Here is a 25,024-nt window from a genome sequence, read left to right on the forward strand (position 1 = left end):
GTGTCGGAGATGGAAGCTAATCTGTTCGATGTGATAACCCACAAATCGAACATGTGAAGTGCTATACATTTTTCATGTTCGATGTCGTGTTCTATGCTGCTAGAGCGCCGGGTTACATTATTTGTCAAATTGCATATTAAATTTTATCAGCGCGTTCGACTTGAAGTGCAGACACGGGTTGTCTCTGTTGAACTTCTGGTTCTGGTTGCTAGTGATTTCCATATAGAGGTTTATTCATTAAGTGATTTGTGAAATAGTTATATGACTTTTTGGTTTGTATTATGAAAAAATCTGTGATTTTCGGTAGGATAAATGAAAAATCGGTAGGTTTAGGGGGCTCATCTGTGAATCGGTAGGTATATCAAAAATCGGTAGGAATACAGATAAATCGGTATTTCTGGTCACTCTGTCTGCAACCTGGGCGCACACCTCGCGCTCCCACCCTTCCCTTCTGACTTTCACCATTTTATTTGCCAACGAAAAAAATAGATCGCCAAGAGTGGAAGTGGACTTGTGCAAAAGAGAATCACTCTGCGTCGTGTTTCGCGTCCTTTACGGAATTTAGCCCGGCCCGGACTACCGGAAACCGAACTTCCACTCCAGTGCAGCAGGTACACCGTCCCTTTTTGCAGCGTTTTTTGCAGGGCTGTGTTGTGGTGTGTTCTCCGTGCGGCCACAATCGCACGGCCTGAGAGCGGAGGCAACAAAAGAAAAGCAAAAGAAAAAAAAAATACCCCGAGTGCAACCAACCACCACCGATGGCGAACAATGTACGGCGCCGCAGCAGCAGTGTGACTCATGCGGCGGTCGAGAATGTTGAAGTGAAAAATCACGACAAATTGTCCTCCTGCCTGGTTGCTGAACCACTGAACCATCGGTTGCATGTTAACCTCCGATTTTGCCGTCGTAGCAAGTGAACGTCACAGCGAGGCACGAGTGGTTGTGCACCAATGTGCTGTCCGGATGCGATAAGCACAAGTCATCATCCTTGCTTTTTGTTCTGGTCCGGTGCTGCTGCTGCTGCTGCATTGAAATGTACGTGTGCCGCCGTGTGTCGAATTGCATAGTTATGCTCGTGAAGTGCTCCGTTACCTCCCGGTGCAAAGTCGCATATTGATCGCAGCAGCCGAGGCTGTTGAACTGCTGCTGTTCCTTTGCTCCGGCTGGCGCTGCCTTTTTTACACGAAAAGGGACATCCCCCCCCCATTCTTCCCCTGGGGATCGATTTTCGTACACAGGGGGAAGAACCAAGGTCAGGCTATCGGTTCGGTAACCATCCTCGAGTCCATGTCCACCGTAATCACCCACCCGTCTACACGCATTTCGACTGTATGTGTGCGTTTGTGTGTATGTGGTCTGAAGGCACTGAAGAAAAAAAAAACAACACCCACGCATCCAACCAACCCTCCTAAGCAAAAAAAGGGACATAGCAGAAAAAACACTCGAGAGAAGCAACAGGAAAAGAACGCAGCATCGGAATTGGCTCCTCTGATATGCTAAAATTACACCCCGGCCACGCGGATCGGGGGCTGATCGGGTGGCCCATCACCCCCTCCACACATACACATACACACATACACACGTCTGCCATAAATCGGAGAAGAAGCGCGTAGTATTTTTGTGTTGTTTTCTTTTTTAAGTTTACCTTCCCTTCTCCCTTATCTTCCCGTCCCCCAGTCCTACAACGTTGTCTATTTTCTATTTTCTAGCATCGGCACCACGAACACATCGCTACCGGGTGGTTTCTGTGTGTCGTTCCGACACCTCTTATCACTCGCGTCGGTCGAACGTCGTCACTAGTGCGTAAGTGTGTATGTGTGTGTGTGTGTACGTGTGCAGTGTGCTGAAACGAGTTGTGCTGCTGGGTTTGAGCCGTTCTGCTAGCTGGGTCTACCACTGGCCGGAAGTGGCAATAGTTTTTTGGTGCTTTCCCAGTGCACGACGATCGAGCCGCCATCCCCCCTTTTGGAACAAAGCAATCCTTGAAAGGCAAAATAGTGCACACACGAACCTGGGTTTGCACACACGAGAAATACTGGGTGTGCGGAAGAATAGGGATTAGCATTCGACAACAAATCACTGTGTCTGTGTCTCTGTGTGTCTAGTTGTGTGTGTGTGTGTGTGTGTGTGTGTGTGTGTGTGTGTGTGTGTGTGTGTGTGTGTGTGTGTGTGTGTGTGTGTGTGTGTGTGTGTGTTCATATCATCTCCGGACAAAAGTGCCGAAAGCAAATTAGTTTTAGACAACAATTTAGTGTGTCTGCTGGCTGGCGCGGAAGGGTTTCGTGGGGATAGTGTTCACGTGCGCGAGATATCTGTGATCGTTGTTCAGGTTAGTATGATATGGTGGCACGAACGGAAGGCACTAGCAGCGATCGTTTAGCTTTTGCTTTAATCTTGTGGTTTCACAATTCTAGCAGACCACTAGCAACCCGTACGCGTACACCATCTTTTCTCCATCGCTCCATCAGCCGTCGTGTGTCCGTGGGGGAAGGGCGGCCGGTTTTGTTCTGGTTGGCTGAATTGCTTAACAACCGAGCAACAAGCGTGAAACAGCCTACTACTGCTGCTGGTGGGGCCTAACTAATATGTTTCCTGTAACACAATCCCGGAGCCGCGGAATGCATTTATCTCGGGTCCACGGTGTGATTACAACAATGGTGACGGTTTGCCATGCCTTCCAGACGTTAATTGGATGGATGTGGGCTGGCCCACCGATCGCCGCCACACAGCGAATAGATTTTTCAAATATGTTGCCAAATTAGAGCAGCTTAATTAGAGCTTACTCTTTGTGTAATGTGTAACTTCTCCTTATCACAAATAATCGACACCCTAATTGTCACACACAGGGTCGCATACTCCCTTCACACACGTCTTCTACCCCCCCAAGCCGGGCTGTGTGTGTGTGTGTGACCTGTCTGATTGATAAAAATATGAATTGGCCTCTCGTCGTCCCATCCCATTCTTCCTTGACGTCAGTGACAGAACTACGCCGAAGTACGCGAACGCAAAAGCACAAACAATTCCGAGCACCCCCCCCCCCCCCCATTTTTGCATCCCATTCAGAGTTTTCTCCGCGTAAGAGAGGGAGGAGAGGACCCGGTTCAAGGAGGAAGCATCGCGTTAAGTTACGTTATCTTTTGTCACGGTCCGCTGCATCAATGCTCGGCTGTCAAAAGAGAGAACAGGGCCGTATTTTCCGGCGGTACGGCTATTTTCCATCTAGCAATTGCTGTTTGGGCAATATCGAATCGAAGAACGAGATGAAGATGCCAGAAAAGTATGACCCATCGCGGCCGCTGCATGCACAACTGAACGGACAAATCAAAATTCTAACGACGAAACTTGGTGCTATCACGCGAGCCATGTAGTGTGACAGTGGACGAGCTCTTCCACTACTACCCTCCCTGAGGGAAGGGTAATGAATTTGCCTACCCGTCCCGCCAATGTCGATGGTGTGGATTGTGACGACCTGGGCTGGGCTGGGTCCCGGTCTGGGTGAAGGGGAGAGAATGGTCTTTGGGTTAAAAATAAAAGATTTGTACCGACTTTCGACAGAGTTCCGTTTTGACTCGGGCCACAATCGATGAGCCGCATTGAGTAGGGCCGGTCGCGCATTCCCATGCGATTTCGTTCGTGTACGCTTGTAGTTTGAGCGCGTTTTTCGGGGCAATTTTCAATTCGATTTATTTCATTTACTGTATTAGCGGTTCGATTTTAACGATTTCCTATAGAAAAATTAAACTAATATAAGCTCTTTTCTGTCGTTTCGTTACAGTGCTGTGTTATCTAGGTCGGCTCGTAGCGCAAAAGGAAGTGTAGTCGATTGCATCCACGCTGTACCATGCTAACGAAATCGCACTAGGAAAAGTTGTGTTTCAACCCCGAAACCGTGTACAGCCTCAACGAAAGCTTACACAACCACCAACCACCACGAGCATTAACGCTTCATTTGTCCTTCCACTGTGATTGTGGAGTCTCTGTGGTGCAAGCCGTGCACGGGAGGCATGCAAGACTAATACAGCGAGCAGAAGGAGTGCACACTTTGTGTCCTTGTGTGTGTGTGTGATAAAGACGGTTCCGAACCCCCCTCCGGATTGTTGTTGTTGTTCACGCGTTACCCCCCCGCGCGCTGTGCTCTTTCACCGTCGTACCAGGTACGTACAGTAAGCGGCCGGGAGCTTGCCTTAACTGAATCCCGCAACCTGCAATCGCCGATTGGCCGATTGCCATCTGCTCCGTCAAAATACGATACAAACGAGGCATCATGTTTTGGGACTCGCTCAGTATGCAGTCCGATATCGACGCACTGCTTAGCAAAGAGGTAAGAGCCGGCTGTTGCTGTTGGCCAGGGGGAAGATGTTAATTATATGCTTTAATTACTTACCAGGGTGTAACCCTTGCCGAGGTGCTGGACTACGAAAACGTTCTACAAGAATGTAAAAGCCAGAATCCCAAGCTGATACAATAGTAAGTAGGAGCTCTGAGCACTTCTGTTCCTTACCACGATTGACATTGTTTGTTTTTGTGTCCCCTCCCATCCTGCCCGCAGCTTAAATCGCACCGAAAACTTCGATGCGCTGATCGATCTCATCATACAGGAGCCGGCCGCCGATTTGGACGACAATATACGCTTCATGCATTCCAACATGGCGTGCGAAATACTGACCAGCGATGTGCCGTCCTTCAAAACGCACCTCGTCGAGAACCAGAACTTCCTGAACAAGCTGTACAGCTTCCTGCTGAAGGAGCCGCCGCTCAACCCGCTGCTGACCTCGTTCTTCTGCAAAACGTTCGGCATGCTGATCGCGAAGCAGAACGAGCAGGACTACTTCTCCTACAAATCTGTGTGCCTGCAAGTATTAGAGTTTATCAAGTCGAAGAAAGGTTTCCTGCCGTCGATGCTGAAGCACTTTGGCAACCAGGTCGTGAGCGATCTGCTGCTGTCCCACATCACCGACATCGAGGATGCCGAGCTCAAGTCCGAACTGTTGGAGGTATGAGGCGCTGTGTGTTTGCGTGTGTGCTTGATGCTAATGATTTTGTCCAATTTTACCCGCCCAACAGTGGCTGAACGAGCAGAAGCTGGTGGCCGAAATCATTGCCTTACTCAAGCAGCCGGGCCAGGACCAGAAGCATTACAATGCTTCCCAGTTCCTCATCGAGCTCATCAAGATCAGCCGGTGTAAGCGCCAGAACGAGCAGCAGGACAAAGGTGTGTACGCAATGACAATAATGGATGTGTGAACATCCCCTTTTGTGTATTTGCTCTAGAAGTGAACGTTGGTTTTTGCAAATTTTGAAACTGTTGCCTAAAGACTTGTTTTCCCCCTTAGGTTTGGTTTTGTTTCTAACTTTTGTGTTCCATTCCATATCATTGTGTGATCCTCATATACCACCCTCCCTTTGCGAAACACCTCAAACGAACCGACATAGCATTGTTTTTTGCTTGTGCTTTTAGCATATTTTGATTTACTTAGCTTTGGCCTTTAAAAAGAATACGTTCTCTTACAGACAAAGCAGCTTGGTTAGGCTTGTCTATTTTTTATTTTCCTTTAATACTATTTTTCGATTATCCGCTTTTTTGTAAACAACACGCACCTACACTACTACACAATTGCATTTCTTTTTAAACTTCACTGTTTTCTTTCTTTTTCTCTCTCTCTCTCTCACTCTCTTCTCCCACTGTCTTTCGCACACGAAACTTCCCCCACGCGCGGTAACTAAAAACTACTTCTGTTTGTAATTAAACTAAACCAAAACCCCCCGCCCGCCAACCCGAAAAATCAAATCCAAAAATGCCACACCAACACAACAATAATGCACACACCACCACCACCACCACCCACCCTTAATCGTCCCATCTCCTCAATGATGAATGATGCTCATGATGCATCCGCACTGCGTGTTGTATCCTAACCGACCGAAAATAACTGAATGAAACACAATTGCGTGTATGTGTGTGTGTGTGTGTGTGTGTGTGTGTGTGTGTGTGTGTGTGTGTGTGTGTGTGTGTGTGTGTGTGTGTGTGTTCTTTCATCGACATTTACCTGTTGCCCTAGAAGGGACGTTCCGACTGCAAAGTACTTGTAAGCGGATCGACAATCTGAAATCCAAAATTCTCCCTAACGAACTGAAAACCATTTTCAACTTCAACCTAAGCAGTACCATTCCATCGATTCTGGGCAAGATTTCGTCTCGCTTTCAAGGTAATATACAATGTACCACAACCCACCCCGTACACACTCTCACACACACAGTCAATCCTCCAGTTTCCGTTCCGTTTTTTCGTTGAATTTCTTTTTCAGCATCGTTTGGTTTGCAATTGTTGCAACATATTTTGCCGATTTCGGCCGATTCCTTGGCACACAACGCACACACACACAATTCCCAAGTAGCTTTCAACTTTGAACAAGCAGCTCACGCTCTTTACATGTGTGTGAGAAGTGTGTATTAGCTAACACAGGTGGTTTTTTGGGTTGATTTCTTATTTCCTCTTTTATTTGGACTGTTTGGACCATTTTGACCACATAATCGCGCTTTATCGCGAAGATGCTCCTTATCCTTCCTTCAGGTTGTTATTTTTCGCTTTTTTTTTTGCTACATTTATGGTTTTGTTTTGTTTTTATCGTGTGTTTGTTGTTTTAGGTTCAGTTCCTCTTTCCCATCGCCCTGTTCGTTGCTGACTTAAATTCCTTTTTATTTCACTTGTACACTTGCATCATTGCCACGAAAATCCCACAGAAGATCTTTAAACAGCAAGCATGTGTTGCCATATCCTGTTGTGCGTTGTACGATTGAAAGTTCTTCTGATTGGATTTTACCTACACAACACCATCTGCGGATGATCGTTTACCTACCCTACCCTGTTTTCCCTGTCCTCCATGCCGTAGAACGCGCACTAAACGGTTATGTTACTCTTTTTTTTTCTTAAACTTATTTTCCAGTTACCTCGGACCCGATTCTAGACACGCTGGAAAGTGAAGAAACAACGAAACAGCTGCTCGACATCATCCTCGAAGCAAATGGCGAAGAAAGTGCAATCATTGCCGGAATTCAAATCATCCTAAGACTGCTAGAAAACACGATAATGTGAGTGCCACGGGCCCTCACGGGCTGCTTGGGAACGCAGTTATTATACCGTTTTTTTTCTTTTCTTGCATTTCACCGAATCCCGCTACAGCCAAGAACCGGTCTCGGATACGGCACTGCAAATTGTGATCGATGCGGAGAAGGAGCACCACGACCTACTCGTGGCGCGTCTGGTCAGCGTTATCAAGCTGCGCGTTGCCGATCTTGTCGCGATCCTCAAGAACCCGCCTGCGGTAAGCACTGCTCCTGCCACCTTCCACCTTCTCCCCCCACCCTGCTAGGTTCGGTTTATTGATATTGTGTGTTCGATTACCACAGAAACCGGACATAGTTACCACCTTCGGCACACTGTCACCACCGCTGGGCAACGTGAGACTTCAGATTTGCTATCTATTTACAGTATTAATAGAGACGGAAAACAAAGAACTTATTGCCGCGTAAGTCGCCCTTGTGGAGCGAGCCACAATGCTGGTTCTCTTGCACTAAACCACACATATACTCTTTCTTTCTCTACAGGATTTGTGAAACGGACTATTTCGACACCTTGCTCAACCTCTTCGAGCAATACATTTGGAACAACTTCCTTCACGGGCGTGTCAAAGTTTGCATCAACTATGCCGTCGCGTCGTTCGACCAGGGCGACGGCAGCAGCGGCGAGGGAGATAACAAGCTCGCTATCTCGAGCCTGCAGCGATATGTAAGTGGTGTGGAGCGGGCAGTATTGATTTGTGGTTAAATGTTTAGCCTTCCTCTCACGAATTTCGGTTTTTGCCCCATTTTTTCCCCCGTTGGCCGGCCAGATCATAACGGATTTTCAGCTGGCGCCGAAACTGTTGAAACTATTTGTAGATGCCGTAACACCCAACGAAAGCTTGTGCGTTAAACAATTAGGGTATACTGGCCATCTCATCGAGATGTGCGATACGCTTATGACCTCCATAAACCTCTCGAAGGAATTCCGCGGTATGGTACACGCGACGCTTACGGATGAGGAGCAGATGTCGAATTGGGCTTGCTATATGGAATCCGAGAATAGTCAGTTGTTAAATCACCTAGGCATGCAGAAGAAGTTTTTGGTAAGTCTGCAACCACTCGTAAAAACGATGCGATGTGTGTGTGTGTTGATTAATTGAGTAATGCCACATGTTATTTCAATCCACCCGACGACGTCCCCCGACAGGCTGGTCAGGATCCCTATCGTATCTGCTCACTGTAAGTATTATCTTGCGCCCCCTCCAAAAACCCTAAAAAAAAAAACTGCCTGGTTGGGAGGAGGAATTTTGCCCGACTGCTGAACCCCCGTCCACTAAAAGTATCCTTTTTCTTCGTTTCCTTTTTTTATTTCGTTGCGGCCCATTTGCGCGTTGCGAACCGGCAGAGAGCGAGAACCGCTCGGCGAGATGATGCCGTGCGATACTCCGCCAAGCAAGGTGGAAATGGACCAGCTGCTGGAATGCATCAACTTTGCGTTCAACAGCTTTGACTTCGCGGAAGAGCTAAAGGCATCGGAGGGCACCTCGGACCGGTGGGACGATTTTGGCGACTCGGCCGCCCAGATCCTGACCCTGCCTAACAGCCGGCACCCCACCAACCTGGACAGCCTTGCCGGGGACGATCCGTTCGGCATGCAGAGCGCCATGTTCGGCGAGCGGGCAAAGGCGCACGAGCACGACGACGATGGCGACGATGGCGAAGATGGCGATCCGTTTGCACCGTTACAGTCGGCGCCTGGTGGTGGTGGGCAGAACAACGACGATGACGACCACCACGCCTCCAAAGATATGCTGCTGGGCGACGACGGTTTGCTGTGAGTTGTGCCGAAGACACCACCCTTGTGGGCTGCCCCCCTTACTAAGTTATCGCTTTTCATCCCCTTCCCTTTCAGTGGCCAGAAGTCGGACTTTGATTTCGGTGCGCTGGCATCGTCCGGGCTGGTCGACAGCGAGAGCAACAGTGACGTGCCGCTGACCGGTGGCATGAATCACAACATTTTGAAGTTTCTGCAGGCGGTCAACGAAACGGGCCCACCGTCGGCGGCCCTGCTCGAGGACAACTTTGCCGATTTCGAGTCAGCGCTCGGTGCGGTGGGCAATTCCGCCGCCGCCAGCAGCGATCCATCCTTCGGTGGCCTTTCCCTGTCTGGGGCGACGTCCGGCGACGGTACGCTGCAGTACGAACCGGCCGGCGCTGCTGCAGCGTTCGATGCGGCCAGTGCACTTTTCGATTTCGAAAATGCGGACATCTTTAACGCGAACTCGATACCGCCAACCGTGGACCAAGCCACGCCCAGTGGGGGAGAGGTCGGCAAAGTGCCCGAAAGCGTACAGCAGGACACATTCCTGGAGGCGGTAGAAAAATCAACCGATGCAAAGGATGCACAGGGAGTGAGGTAAGCATAATACAGGGTTTGCGAATCATACAATGGGAACCACTTCAAACCAGTAAAGGGAATGTTTCAACCGGTTAGTTGAATCGTGCAAGCATACTGTGGAACTTTGCACGTTTGTCATCCCGATGGTACCTGACAACAAATGACCTGACTGGGTAGCGCTGGGTGCTCTAAGACTCGCACTTACTTCCGGCCGCAGTGCCACATGGTAGTTTGCTGGGTTCACTATTGTACACTATTGTACATTGTGATGGTCAGTCTTTGTTATTGACAGACACGATACTGCTTTTGCGGTGCAGGGTAGATCACTGCCCGAGGTAAACCGTCGTGTTCAGTGCTGCCTTGATACTTTTGTACATTATGCTACAACGAAAACTCGTGTCAACGTTGCCTAGACTCAGCTCATGATTATCCCACATCGAAGCAGACGGTCTTTGGTTCAAACTATTGCAGCAGGGTTGTGATTAACGGTCGTCTGGTGTGGAATGGACTAGCAAAGTGAAATATTTGGGCCTCACGTTGGATAGTAAGTGGCACTCCCACGGATAGGTTAAGTGCATCCTACGCCAGGATCTAACTCTCTTAATGAGTTTATACCCACTACTATCGCGCAGACTGTGGGTGCCGCTGCAAACATCCCAAAAAAATTTCGTTAATTTTACTGAATCATCATGATTCATTGTGACTCCGCGCCAGGATGGAATTAGCTCATCATGTATACAGATGGATACCACACGAAAACAGATCAAGATGGTGTTTTTTGTTTTACAAAACAGCATAGGTATCACTTTACAGCGGCACCCACAGTCTGATGACAGCTCCTCCACAGTATGCTTTCGCAACTCTCCAGTATAAAAATGCAAACTTCCAGAGTATGCTTGCAGGATTTAATTAATCAATTGCAACATTCGCTTTACTGGTTGCACTATTCTTTGATTCGATATGATATGTTTGATATGGTTGATATGATTCGAAACCCTGTTATGGTGAGGTGTGCGTGTAGTATGGATTGAAAGGAATGTAATGTTTTTCTTTTCTCTCTGTTCGGTCTCTTAGTGACAGCAACGTGAATGATAAAATTGTCGATAGCACACAAACAGTAGCCGATGTACCGACCGCTGTACCTTCCGAGAACGAACCCATGGCAGCCGCGGACAGTGCCGTCGAACGAAAGGAAGCTGGTGGTAGCACAGAGGAGAAAGCAGCTAGTCCAGCCACTTGCACCGACGTCGAAAAGTCCGAAGCGGCAAATGGAGATGAAAGCACTAACAGCAGCAGCAGCAGCATGACCCCGAAAGAGGAGGCAAGCAACAGTGCTGCAAGCTCCTCGACCGCAACTGCAGCAGCAGCGCCTGCACCAGCAACAGTGCCAGAATCCGCACCAGCATCGGTAGACGAGACTGCCGCCAGCACAGCAGCACCCACCGTTGAGGCGACAGCAGCTACCAGCGACAGCAGCTCCGCGGCCGATGCGAGCGATACAAGCGGCTCACCGGATAATTGAGGGTGTCCGCCGCCGTGTCGTTGCCAACGGGATCCCCCACCATCGCCACACCGACGCCAAACGCACGCGCACCAGACCGAAACGGCCGCCCAGCCAAAGCAGCGTCATCGACGCCGCCGTCAGAGACGGCGACAACCTGTACAGCATGCTGCCGCTGCACCGAACCTAAACGGTACTACTACTACCGTGCACTGCTAATCCACATAATCACAGCGACACACACACACACACTGGGGAAGATCCGAGCACGACGACGATATGTGTGCGTGTATGTGTATGTGTGTGTGTGCGCGCACGTGTTTGTTTGCACATCGACGAGTTGCATCTCTTTCCCGGTAGATGAGAGGAGAAAAATGCGCGATTTGGGAGGTTTGTTTATATGGTATAAGAGCTTATATGATAATCATGTGTGTTTTAAAGTATCACATGCATCCAGGAGACAGTAATTTGTGCGAGGGCGACCATACACGAGTTAGACAAGCAAAGCCTAGAGCATATTGACGCGCATTGCGTGTCTCACACAGCAATTGCAAAGCGGTTTGCAATTTTTGCAGCAAAAGCATTTCGAGGAAAAGCGGGAGAAAGAAACAGATAATCAGATGTTGTTCTACACAAGAATTTAGCAATCTTACTACTTTCAGGTTTTTTTTTTTTTGTTTGTTTGGTTGGAAGCTTCCGCCATCTCAAACTTTAAATAATGAAGTGTTTTCTATATAGGTTATTTTTCAGTAGTTTTGGAAATGTTTTACGTTCCGTGATCATCAGTCATGCCTTAAGTAAATGTGATCCATTATATGGTACCGTAATAGTAAACTGAGAAGAAAAGAAACTAAAAAAAACACACCCAAAACTCTAAACGTTACCTCACGTTAGTGCAACATGCTCTTTTGCCCTCGCTTCGGTAGAAAAGAAAAAAAAAACCCCTCAGCGTACAAGCCCCATGCGTGGACGGATCAACGGTTCCCACATCGCCCCACGCACTGAACACGACCACAACGACTTGCCGTAGTTCTTGCCACGTGCTGCCGCAGTAACGCGCGCGCACCATTTTTGCAAATTCAAGCACATACACACACACACACACACACACACACACACACACACATACACACACACACACACACACACATACACACTACTCGCCTAAGAAGTAGCTCCTATTTTGCCACCGTAATGAAAATGATGATAACCACCTCTGTGTGTGTGCGTGTGTGTGTTTCACTGAAGAAACTCGAGCAATAATTAGTTCAAAGAAGGAAACAAAAAGTGAGCTTATAAACCGATTGATTTGTGTAAGACGTTTGATTACATCGAGACATACCCCCCCCCCTCACACACACAAACACACACCCATACTAGCTTACCTACTAGCTTACAGCATAATGTATGTTGACAGGGGAGAGAGAGAGAGAAAAAACAACAACCTAATACGACAATTTAAGTGCTGCAGAGCACACACAGACAGCACAGACAGGGTGACGCACAAATATATATTTTACACGTTTCACACGGTGTTCGTAAGAAGGCAATGGCGCAAAACCACGTACACTCTGCTGCTGCTGTACTTCCAGAAGCAAATGCTGATCTTAATTCAATCCCCCCGTAGGTGGCAGGCGAGGAGTAGAAAGCGCGAGCCAAGAGGGAACGGTGCGCCAGGACATACATTTGTAGTAAAAGCTCCTCCGGCAAGGGAGCGTGGCCGAAAAGTCGATTAATACTGTGACACGGTTAGCATAAAAAAGTTATCAAATTGTGCTGTGAAACTATAGTAAAAATTTGCTTTTCAACTAATTCATATGGACTGGGTCTAGTAGTAGGGCGTGCGAGGAAAAGGTGGCAAGGAATTACTCATACATACACACACAAAAAACCCAAAAAAAATAACAGCTTATTGTTTTGAATTGCGATTGCAATTTGAAAAAAAACACTTTTGATAATGACGAAACGGTTACGATCGGGACACACGTTTTAAATTCAAGCAGGTGTAGTGTAGTGTTTGGTAATTCGGTAAATTAAATTGAAATCATACGGAACATAAACAAACTTCGCATCAATTCATCGACCGACCTGCCCACCCCTGCATTGTTTGAGTTAGTTCGTCGATAGAATGCCTTGTTTGTCTGCTACGGTTTGCGTCGGTTCGGTGGTGGTGTAGTGAGGGTGTACCGATAACGATGGCTCAACGCGTGTATGTTAGTAGCAGCGGTAACAAAAAGAAGAGAAAAAGAGAGAGAAAGCAATCAAAAAAACAATGTACGCAAACCAAAACTAAAACTATTGATGTCATATCAACACACAAACAAAAAAGGGAAAACTAACAAACGATAGTTACTCAAGGATGTAACATATTATTGTAAGTAAGGTATAGGGACTGGGGAAAGAAAGTAGAGCAACCCCCCTCCCACATGTAGTAATAGCTTGAACGCGTGTGTGTTTTTTAAGGTATGGGAAACACACCAGTAACATGTCTTATTAGCAAAGAATGGGTCTAAAAATCAAATGGTTTTCAGCAACAGGGAATGCTTTTTTTCGTTGCCTCTCTTGTTGGTTTTCCTTTTGTCGCAAATCATAAAGCGCGTACCCGTAAAAAGGATAAAAGAAAAAGCTGTAAACAAAACAACTTTCGCGTTCGGGAAAGTTCTTTATTGTGCTTAATTGAATGGCACACACACACGCACAGACGCAGGTGATCATTTAAGAAAACACTTGCAAGTAATTACATACCACACACTACTGTTCCCTTCCCCATACCGTCGTGTGGGGTGTGGTGTAGGTAGTCCGTCGCCCATATCATTATGCTCATTATGGTCGATAGTCGTTACCGTACCATGCATACAATAGCAAGCGACAATAATAAGTGCTGCTGCATGCTCTGCGTCTGGCAGATTGGCTGTCCTGTTTTCTGCTTTTGCGCCATTTTCCCGTACAATCTGCCCACCCCACGATGGAGCTTTGTTGACCCTTTTGTTGTAGCAAAACAACAGTCTGTTAAGTTTGATTATGTTTTCTGTTCGTTGTACGTATCGGATAAATCAAAGGAAGCAAACAATTGCACTAAAACTAAATGTAAAAAAAAACCCCTGCTGCTGCTGCTGCTACTACTACTCTACTACTCTAGACGCTCACACACACAGTAAGATGCAAGCGGAACGCGCTTTAATCGTACACGTCCATGATTCGGGTTGCGGCTTGGTTTTAGCAGTAGCCACGTTTAGCCACGCATTTCCAACGAAGGTAGGCGCATTATAGCAATACAAAACGGAGTATGTGCGACTGTACGTTGGGTTGTCCAGTTTGCGCGGCGCAAAAGATTGAGTTGAGATTGAGTTTAGAGGGAAAGGAAAGAAGCAAAACATAGCAATTCGAACGTTTTGGATCTGTCTTTCATTTTCGCTAAAACTAAAGCAAGCAACGGTTAGAAACGGAAAGCACGGGAAGAAGATATCAACCGCGAAACGAACTATAGAACTAAATTCGTCCAATCATATAGAGATTTTACAACATTATTATTACTAGTACTTCAATTGTTGCAAATGTATCGTAGCCACGATCCCCGAGAAGGCCACCACCATTCTCGCATATCCTCCCCATAATCCCCACTTTCCAGCACGGGGAAAGAGAAGCAGCAGAATGCAGTAGTGTGCGGCCCATTTGATGGTGGCTAAACCGGTACCGGTAGAGTGGTAGTGCGTGTTCATGATTTTTACCCTTCATTTGTCAAACCAAGTGCCCCGATTGCGAAGCAAAGGAAAGTGAAACCAAAATGGTAGCTACTATCAATTAACGAGAACCGCAAAAAAAATAAGCAAAAAAAAAGGAGGAAAATTATGTGAACTGCGAGTGTCACACAAATGGCTGGTATAATAGTGTAAATTGTAACAGGCTCCTTTAGCTCTAGTTGTAGCTCGCCCAAGATCGGCCCACCCCCGGAATATATAAAAGTAATTAATGGTGTTAATAGAAAGAACTACTTGGCCTCCTCTGGTGTGTATGTGTGTGTGTCTGTGTGCGTAAAAGAAGCAAAAGCAAGTAAATGAACAAGGAAAAAGTACATATATACACTTATATACAGATATATACTAAAGTGAACTATTGATATTTACATTATGAAAAATGGAGGAGTAAAAGAAGAAGCAAACAGTACTGGGTCTTCCGAGGGAACATCATTTCACACACACACACAAACGTCTGTGTCTTTTAAGCTGGTATAACATAAACACACTTAAAAACAAAAACAAAAGGAAACAATTGTTGCAAGACGTACAGTTTAACCGTAGAGTGAGTGCACGTGTACGGACGGACACCGCTTTCGAACGGGTTTGAGAATGCACGCAATAATACGCTATTACTCCCTTTTCAATTCTCTCCGTGGTGGTACCGTGTATTATATAGATGTCTTAGACTGTGTCAGTGTGTGGATGGTGCTCGCGCGTGTGTGTGTGTGTGTGTGTGTGTGTGTGTGTATAGATAAGATTAAGCAAATTCCAAGTCGCGAAAATATCTCATTCCTAACTGGCGGCATTTGGAGTTGGTAGCTGCTGCTGCATGGACACAATTTTGCTGACGCAAAGGAGGACCAAACACGTGCTTGTTTTGATTTTCCCTGTATGCTACTAGCACCACCACCGCCACAATCACTACTACTACTACTACTACTATTACTACTTTTGACTGCAGTAACAGCAGCACACCAGTTTTGCAGACAAAAACACACCAAACACACATTCTCACGAACCAAACGTACAAAACTTGGGGACAAAACCATACATTCACACTTGCCCACATTCACGAACGACACATTCAGGAAGGCATTGCACCGAAACGCGGACACTAATTGTATATGCTTTCAACTTAGTGCTAGAATGTACTAAGCGTATCATATCGATGAGAATATAACCACATACACACACACACACGCTAACACCCACCCATCCACACTCGCACAAACACCTCAACCGAGGAAGAAACTGAAAATTCAACGAGAAAATGCCAATGAAGAAACAAAACAAACAAAAACATGCCACCAGTTTAGACGCTTTAGATGTGCAACCCACGGAATTCTATTGCACTTGTTGGTGCGGCGGCGGCGACGACTGCGGCAATGTTGGAGCGCATTTGTATCTTTCTCTACCCTGTGCCAGTAACGTACTGAAAACGTGCAATTTTGTCTTATGCTGTCTATCTTCTATCGCTCTCGACTACTGTTGTAGTGTATATCTCGCCAACTTCACACACCGTTTGGCCACCAACCATGGGTTTGTTGAATGCATTTGCTAGCCCACTCATTACCCTTTCTCAGCCAACACAGAACAAATTGCTCAAAGTATGTGTGTGCGTGTGCAATTTTGTCTCGTTTTTTTTTGAACACGAGTTTCAGCCGCGTTTCACGGTGCTTTCCCTCCAAAAACAGGGTTGAAGAAAAGTGCTAAAGCCTAGTTGTGTGAGTGTAAAGAATGCGTTAGATATACTGTTATAGTGAAAGAAAGAAAAAAACAGCGGAATAGAAAGTGTGTGTTTTGTGTGTGTATATGCTAAAAGAAGACAAACAAAAGGATAGTGAATATGTAAAGTGAAGGAAAGAAAAACCAAAACAACGCGGTGTTGCAATCGGGATTGCAGAAGGAAAAATATGAAAAGAGCTTTTTTGTTTTGTTTGGGAAATGACTAGAAGGCAAGCGTTGAAACACGTTGAAAACTGTGCTAAAACAAGCCTTATACCAAAATGCTTACCCATTTATTTCTCTATTGTGTTTGTTCGACAAAGAACGCAAAAGAAAAGTCTTACTTCATACTCGCAATTCTACGTTTGCGAATAAAACAAAACCCAACGAGACTTGTAAAAAAAATACAAAAAAAAACATTGGCAAACAGAAGCAAAGCAGAATGCAAACCTCGAAAAAGAGTTTCTTTTTGGTAGCGCACAACGTAACACATAACATAATTCATCAATGCACGAAAGTGATCGAAAACGTATCGTAATAATAAAAAAATAGAGAAACAGAGAAGATAAGAAAAAACACGAAAAAACATAAGCAACAAAACACACACACACACACACACACACACACACCTAAAGTTACTGGAAAATAATAGCAAACGAAGAGAAGCAATATTTGCAATCTGAACAATGAAGATAAAAAATAGTAAAAAGTAATACTACTAGACAGAATGATAAGCGAAACATATTAGCAAAGGATAGGTGGAAGAACAGAAAGCGCGAAAGTGAGGGTGAATATAGAAAAATAAAATATTACACCGAAGAAAGAAAATGCAAAAATAAAACAAAAAAAGAAGAAACAAAAAGAAACTTAACTTACACACCATTTTACACTCAAGAAGGAAACTCCCGATGAAAACTGAAACCAACCAAGAGACAATGATTAAAACAAGCAAAGTAGATAAAAAAACAAACAAGTAAACGTAAACACAGACACACTCTCACACCCATACCGATAAAAGAAAAGACAATGAAACAATGTATGATAAAAGAGAAACGCAAAGTAAGAAGCAGAAGAAACGAGGACTCGAAATCATTTTCTGTTTTGATAGAAGAGAGCGAACACTCAGAAGAGAGAGCAAGCAATAGAAAGAGGGGGAAAAAACATGTGTTTAGAAAATCATAATTGTGCTCATTGGATGATGCGTTTTCCTCCCAAATACCCACGGGTGCCTGTTGCAGAGAGAGACAGAGAGAGAGGGAGAAAGAGATAGAGAGCGTAATTTGCGTAAGGGGAGCGAAAGAATGAATTAGAGCAAGCGAGATGGAGAAGTGTTGTGGATGTGTGGAAGTAAAAAACCAGAAAAAAGGAATCTGTGGTGGTACCGGTGCCTCTTTGTTGTGTAGAACCGCTGGAGGAATTAGAGTGGGAGTGTTTTCCTTCATTTCTTTTTTTATATAAATATAATAAACAGACTTTGGTAACACAAGAAGATGTATGTGAGTTGGCAGCGTGTGTGTGTGTGTATGTGGATGAATGTGTGAGTCTCTGTATGTGTGTATGCTCCGTGTGTATCCTTTCCAAGAAGGCAGTAAAGCGTAAAGGAACTTAGGACGAAGAGTTGCCAAATGGGGTGCAGAGTGTTGTGATCGGTCGATCGCAATTTGAATCACCCTTCGATCCAGTATCTCCACTACGAGAAGACCTTAGCAAACACCGTCCTATCCTGTGGCGGCAATCACGACAAGAACACTCCCTTCTTGAAAGTGAAAGGAGCGACACACACCTAAGTGCTTTTCGTTAAACTATTACACTCTGCAGCAGAAAAGAAGGCTGAAGCTAGTGTTTGAGCGAAGGTGTTGGAGTCCATGCGATGCGTGTGTTTATATGAGTCAGGTTATTGTGGTATGTTAGTTTTTTAGTACTATTTTCTTACACTATTTTTTTTTTTTGCATTACTTTGTACGTAAGCGATGAGAGAAGATCGACGAAGAACGGACGAAGAACTGGCAGGGAAGGGTGGGAAAGGGAAAACAATGCAGGCAAAAATAAATTACACGGTGAGGAAGAAATTTGCTTTGGAACTGTTTGTCTAAAAAAGCAAGAAGAAGAGGAAGAAGAAGAAGAAATAAAACGACAAAAATAAACAGAACAGAAATAGTATCTATTAAAAGGTGGCGCCCACCCTTTGGGTTGGTGTCTGTCTGATTGTACCTTCTATTCCATCCTTAATCCCAAACTATTGGACATCCTGAGATACGAGATATGTCGGTTCTTACTTCCACTCACTGTTGGTTTAGTAGATCGTGCTGTCTTGATCAAGTATCCTTTGCTCAGATAACTCAAGACACACAGGACACAGGATCGTGGGTCGTATCAAAGCTCGATCTATTTCCTATTTCTTGCGTTCTTCACATCTCCTGAATCTCCCGGAATTGTTGGAGTTAGTTGTTGCTACGATCCCGCTGAACAATGTGTCTCCCAAGTCACCGTCTATTAGTTTTTCGACGCTAGAAAACCTATCCAATATTACAATACTCCTCTAGAGTCTCGAAATTTCTGCCGCCAACTAATACAGAATCGTTTAGGAAGTAGAAAGGACTAGTATTTCGTCTTCGCAGAATTATCATTTTTCAATTCCATGATTATGTTCATATCTCTGGAGGAATGTAGTGACTAAAAACCAGCTTCATTGCCATCCAATAAGATGGTCCTTGACCTCTTAGGCTCACTCGGAACAACAACTGCCATAGGAAGTACGCAGAAAGCACGATGATCACATCATGACAAAGACTTGTAATAATTGCAATCAGCAATCATCAAGTGAATAATAAGAAGGGTGGCTCGGAAGGACATCGTTATCTTATGGCACTTAACAGCGTCATTTAAAGGGCCTCACCCATCATCAAGAAGATCGCGATCGATGATGTTGAATGTAAGCACCAAAGGGCCTGTTTTCGGTTATTTAATGCCAGATGACAACAATGTTAAGCAAACTTTACGTCCCGAATAATACAAAAGCATCGTTACCTAAAAAAGTCACTAAAAGTCGTAGAATTTGGTTGAAGAGATCTTAAGTCTTGCTATCCGTTAACCTTCAAGATTTATCATCTTTACATGTCTGCTTACTATTTTCCATGCATTCAGCAAAACAAGCTTCTTCACTCATAAAATCACGTTACACCCATTCTTCTTCCTTCGTCCCACCCAACTCCCCCTCCGTACCCCCGGGATGTACTAGCGTGTTTGTACGGTGTACGATCACCTTCAATTTCGCGATCATCCGAACACGTTACAACGGCCCCCAGCCAACCAACCAACCAACAAACGAAACCGGTTTCGTCTATTCGGGGCCACCACGCTTCAAGACGGAAGGGCATGACATCGACGATCCCGGAAACCATCGGGCAACGCATGGGCGAAACAAAACAAAGCAAAAAAAGATCCACCAGGAAGATTCTATCCACGCGAAGATGATACTAAGTGCAGCGCCTCCCAGCTGGACGTGTGCGCGCGCCGTGAGTCGACCAAACCGTTTCGTATAGATGTCGAGTCTTCTGAACTGATGGGGCAGGGGTATTTTGTGTGCTTTATTTTGCGGTGAGATGAGACGAATTCATTACCACCAGGGGTAGGGCCGTACGGATGAGATCATACTCGTTGGCAACATGCGTTGTTTTACAGGCCCGTTTTCGTTGCAATCAAGCGTGCCGAATGTGTTGGAAAGTCACTGTGAGTGAACAGTGAACCGCTCCTTCCAAGGTGGCGTTGTGGGTAAATCGATCGGCTGGGTGGATTCAGACCGCTGACAAACCGTTTAAACAACAATGGCTGCTGTGATGATCGATCAATTTACTGATCTTTTTGTTCCACAAATTGCGAGCAGTGTCCAACAACTGGAACTTATTGGTAAACGTGTTTTATTAATTTTAAAGTGTTTTAGCCCAACTAAGGAAGGTATAGAGGCAAGTGCAAAGACCAGAAAACAGAAATTGGAACAAACTTCAAAACGCCGTAAAAACTTTCGCCTTAGCCTGGCAGGTCCAAAACTGGCCCCGTATGGCGCGCGAAACGTTGTAAAGCGAAGAAAGCATTTCGCCCCACAACACACACACACACACATACACACACACACACACACACACACACACACACACACACACACACACACACACACACACACACACACACACATTCACACACACACACACACACACACACACACACACACACACACACACATAAACACACACCTCGATCATGTACCTCGCTCACGCCGAAAAAGTGCTCCGGCAATCGCACCTCGCGATCCATTCACGGTCATACGTGGCCCGGATTTGTTGATACAGGTTAGTTTTGTGTTGGTCCTTCGTGCCCGATCCCCGTGATTCGTGAGGGTGTTTGGCGGAAGCATTTCAATTATTTCCACCGCTAACCTCCTCCCCTAAGGTGGTGTTGGCGTTGGGGCGAGCTGCTACAACCACTTTTCCACATCAAACACCATTCGATCGTGCAGTAATGAAACCACAAACCGTTATTAGGAGTTTGTGTGCGTAGGTGCGTGTGTGTGTGTGAGTGTGGCAGGCTCCCCCACGGAAGACGCGTTCGAGACCTGCCTTCCCCTTTCCGCGGGCTGGCTGGCGGCATGGAATGTGGTGAATGGTCAGTGGATGGTCCAGGGTAGGATGGGTGACCGAAATTTCCCTTCCACCTGAAGAATTCGGTACACGTACCGTGCGGACACGATCGATGTCGAGCGATGAAGAGAAGGTGGTGGAGATGAGAGTCGGTGGAATGGGGGGACAGTGTTGCGAAGCTACCCAACCAGTTCGCTCGCTCGCTCGCTCGCGTCGACTGGCGGGCGCGCTGGCGAAGAAGAAAGCCGCCCAGTACGGTGCAGGTGTTCGAATCGAGCGGTCGGTCACGTGTGCTTCTCCGCTGCTGCTGCTGCTGTCCAGTGTGCGTGGCGTCCAAGAGTGCTTGTTTGCTGAGATCGAGGTCGCCGTGTGAAGCCGTTGAGTGTGTTGAGTGACTCTAGGTGTGTGCTCCCGGAAGTGTTTGTGTTTGAGCCAATAGCAGGATCTAGTGTCCGCGTGTACAGACCCACACACACACACACAGAGGCCAAATGGCTATGAGTAAAGTGATACGACTGTGCGGTCGCCATCTTAGGCACTGGTCCAGTCAGCCGTCCCGTACAGCGACCACCGTATCCGGTGCGTTCGTCACATCGCCAGAGGTTCGTCGCCTGAGCACCGGTGATCTGCTGCAGGAAAAGTTGGCCACCAAGAGCGTGCAGCGGCATGACTGGAATCGGGCCGTCAGCGAGGCGGAGAAGATCGTCGGCTATCCGACCTCGTTCCTCAGCCTCCGGTGGCTGCTGAGCGACGAGATCGCGAACGTGGCGCTGCATCTGCGGAAGCTGGTCGGCAGCAATCATCCGTTGCTGAAAGCTGCCAAGTAAGAGATCCAACTGGCCACAACGTGGATGGCGGTCGTGCTAAAACTCGCTCTCTCTCTCTCTTTTTAAATATCTCTGCCGAAATGAATTGTTGATCACGATTACTGACCAAGCGGTCGCTCCCAGACACCCCAGCTTTTCTATACTTAAGCTCAAGCTGGCGGTGGTCGGCACGGATTGGGAAACAAAGTCGGGTCATACCGTTACGACACTGGAAAACAAAACCTCGCGCGTTCCGTACGACTGCGACTTCGGTTTCGGTACAGTTGGTGGAAGCTGGGCTGTGTGTGTGTGGCTCGTGCTTTCGAAAAAACCGGTCCCGTAGTAAAAAGCTGCCCACCTCACCCAATATTTGCAATCTGAACAATGAAGATAAAAAATAGTAAAAAGTAATACTACTAGACAGAATGATAAGCGAAACATATTAGCAAAGGATAGGTGGAAGAACAGAAAGCGCGAAAGTGAGGGTGAATATAGAAAAATAAAATATTACACCGAAGAAAGAAAATGCAAAAATAAAACAAAAAAAGAAGAAACAAAAAGAAACTTAACTTACACACCATTTTACACTCAAGAAGGAAACTCCCGATGAAAACTGAAACCAACCAAGAGACAATGATTAAAACAAGCAAAGTAGATAAAAAAACAAACAAGTAAACGTAAACACAGACACACTCTCACACCCATACCGATAAAAGAAAAGACAATGAAACAATGTATGATAAAAGAGAAACGCAAAGTAAGAAGCAGAAGAAACGAGGACTCGAAATCATTTTCTGTTTTGATAGAAGAGAGCGAACACTCAGAAGAGAGAGCAAGCAATAGAAAGAGGGGGAAAAAACATGTGTTTAGAAAATCATAATTGTGCTCATTGGATGATGCGTTTTCCTCCCAAATACCCACGGGTGCCTAGTTTTTCGACGCTAGAAAACCTATCCAATATTACAATACTCCTCTAGAGTCTCGAAATTTCTGCCGCCAACTAATACAGAATCGTTTAGGAAGTAGAAAGGACTAGTATTTCGTCTTCGCAGAATTATCATTTTTCAATTCCATGATTATGTTCATATCTCTGGAGGAATGTAGTGACTAAAAACCAGCTTCATTGCCATCCAATAAGATGGTCCTTGACCTCTTAGGCTCACTCGGAACAACAACTGCCATAGGAAGTACGCAGAAAGCACGATGATCACATCATGACAAAGACTTGTAATAATTGCAATCAGCAATCATCAAGTGAATAATAAGAAGGGTGGCTCGGAAGGACATCGTTATCTTATGGCACTTAACAGCGTCATTTAAAGGGCCTCACCCATCATCAAGAAGATCGCGATCGATGATGTTGAATGTAAGCACCAAAGGGCCTGTTTTCGGTTATTTAATGCCAGATGACAACAATGTTAAGCAAACTTTACGTCCCGAATAATACAAAAGCATCGTTACCTAAAAAAGTCACTAAAAGTCGTAGAATTTGGTTGAAGAGATCTTAAGTCTTGCTATCCGTTAACCTTCAAGATTTATCATCTTTACATGTCTGCTTACTATTTTCCATGCATTCAGCAAAACAAGCTTCTTCACTCATAAAATCACGTTACACCCATTCTTCTTCCTTCGTCCCACCCAACTCCCCCTCCGTACCCCCGGGATGTACTAGCGTGTTTGTACGGTGTACGATCACCTTCAATTTCGCGATCATCCGAACACGTTACAACGGCCCCCAGCCAACCAACCAACCAACAAACGAAACCGGTTTCGTCTATTCGGGGCCACCACGCTTCAAGACGGAAGGGCATGACATCGACGATCCCGGAAACCATCGGGCAACGCATGGGCGAAACAAAACAAAGCAAAAAAAGATCCACCAGGAAGATTCTATCCACGCGAAGATGATACTAAGTGCAGCGCCTCCCAGCTGGACGTGTGCGCGCGCCGTGAGTCGACCAAACCGTTTCGTATAGATGTCGAGTCTTCTGAACTGATGGGGCAGGGGTATTTTGTGTGCTTTATTTTGCGGTGAGATGAGACGAATTCATTACCACCAGGGGTAGGGCCGTACGGATGAGATCATACTCGTTGGCAACATGCGTTGTTTTACAGGCCCGTTTTCGTTGCAATCAAGCGTGCCGAATGTGTTGGAAAGTCACTGTGAGTGAACAGTGAACCGCTCCTTCCAAGGTGGCGTTGTGGGTAAATCGATCGGCTGGGTGGATTCAGACCGCTGACAAACCGTTTAAACAACAATGGCTGCTGTGATGATCGATCAATTTACTGATCTTTTTGTTCCACAAATTGCGAGCAGTGTCCAACAACTGGAACTTATTGGTAAACGTGTTTTATTAATTTTAAAGTGTTTTAGCCCAACTAAGGAAGGTATAGAGGCAAGTGCAAAGACCAGAAAACAGAAATTGGAACAAACTTCAAAACGCCGTAAAAACTTTCGCCTTAGCCTGGCAGGTCCAAAACTGGCCCCGTATGGCGCGCGAAACGTTGTAAAGCGAAGAAAGCATTTCGCCCCACAACACACACACACACACATACACACACACACACACACACACACACACACACACACACACACACACACACACACACACACACACACATTCACACACACACACACACACACACACACACACACACACACACACACACATAAACACACACCTCGATCATGTACCTCGCTCACGCCGAAAAAGTGCTCCGGCAATCGCACCTCGCGATCCATTCACGGTCATACGTGGCCCGGATTTGTTGATACAGGTTAGTTTTGTGTTGGTCCTTCGTGCCCGATCCCCGTGATTCGTGAGGGTGTTTGGCGGAAGCATTTCAATTATTTCCACCGCTAACCTCCTCCCCTAAGGTGGTGTTGGCGTTGGGGCGAGCTGCTACAACCACTTTTCCACATCAAACACCATTCGATCGTGCAGTAATGAAACCACAAACCGTTATTAGGAGTTTGTGTGCGTAGGTGCGTGTGTGTGTGTGAGTGTGGCAGGCTCCCCCACGGAAGACGCGTTCGAGACCTGCCTTCCCCTTTCCGCGGGCTGGCTGGCGGCATGGAATGTGGTGAATGGTCAGTGGATGGTCCAGGGTAGGATGGGTGACCGAAATTTCCCTTCCACCTGAAGAATTCGGTACACGTA

At 46.1% G+C, this 25,024-nt stretch overlaps 2 protein-coding genes across 5 annotated transcripts; both read left to right on the forward strand.

Annotated features, from left to right (window-relative positions):
- The first annotated feature begins 455 nt into the window (after window positions 1-455).
- Window positions 456-17,912, forward strand: LOC120895554 (serine/threonine-protein phosphatase 6 regulatory subunit 3). 4 transcript variants are annotated; one of them, XM_040299043.1, is made up of 15 exons: window positions 456-611; window positions 1,710-1,803; window positions 3,776-4,321; window positions 4,388-4,467; window positions 4,550-4,994; window positions 5,065-5,212; window positions 6,945-7,089; window positions 7,181-7,322; window positions 7,408-7,526; window positions 7,606-7,786; window positions 7,890-8,165; window positions 8,270-8,301; window positions 8,468-8,896; window positions 8,975-9,478; window positions 10,535-17,912. In XM_040299043.1, exons 3-15 carry the CDS (start codon window positions 4,265-4,267, stop codon window positions 10,980-10,982), a joined length of 3,006 nt encoding a protein of 1,001 aa, XP_040154977.1. In that variant the 5' UTR covers window positions 456-611; window positions 1,710-1,803; window positions 3,776-4,264; the 3' UTR covers window positions 10,983-17,912. The 4 variants fall into 4 exon arrangements, with proteins under 4 accessions (XP_040154977.1, XP_040154976.1, XP_040154979.1 ...); XM_040299042.1 differs by lacking the exon at window positions 1,710-1,803; XM_040299045.1 differs by lacking the exons at window positions 456-611; window positions 1,710-1,803 and adding an exon at window positions 648-1,035.
- A 2,703-nt stretch (window positions 17,913-20,615) lies between these two features.
- On the forward strand, window positions 20,616-23,336 carry LOC120895557. The gene is made up of 2 exons (XM_040299049.1): window positions 20,616-21,880; window positions 21,995-23,336. The coding sequence occupies exons 1-2, from the start codon at window positions 21,549-21,551 to the stop codon at window positions 22,029-22,031; spliced, it is 369 nt and encodes a 122-aa protein (XP_040154983.1). The 5' UTR covers window positions 20,616-21,548; the 3' UTR covers window positions 22,032-23,336.
- The last annotated feature ends 1,688 nt before the right edge of the window (window positions 23,337-25,024 follow it).

The sequence above is a fragment of the Anopheles arabiensis genome, chromosome 2, assembly GCF_016920715.1.
Source record: "Anopheles arabiensis isolate DONGOLA chromosome 2, AaraD3, whole genome shotgun sequence".
Lineage (NCBI taxonomy): Eukaryota > Metazoa > Arthropoda > Insecta > Diptera > Culicidae > Anopheles > Anopheles arabiensis.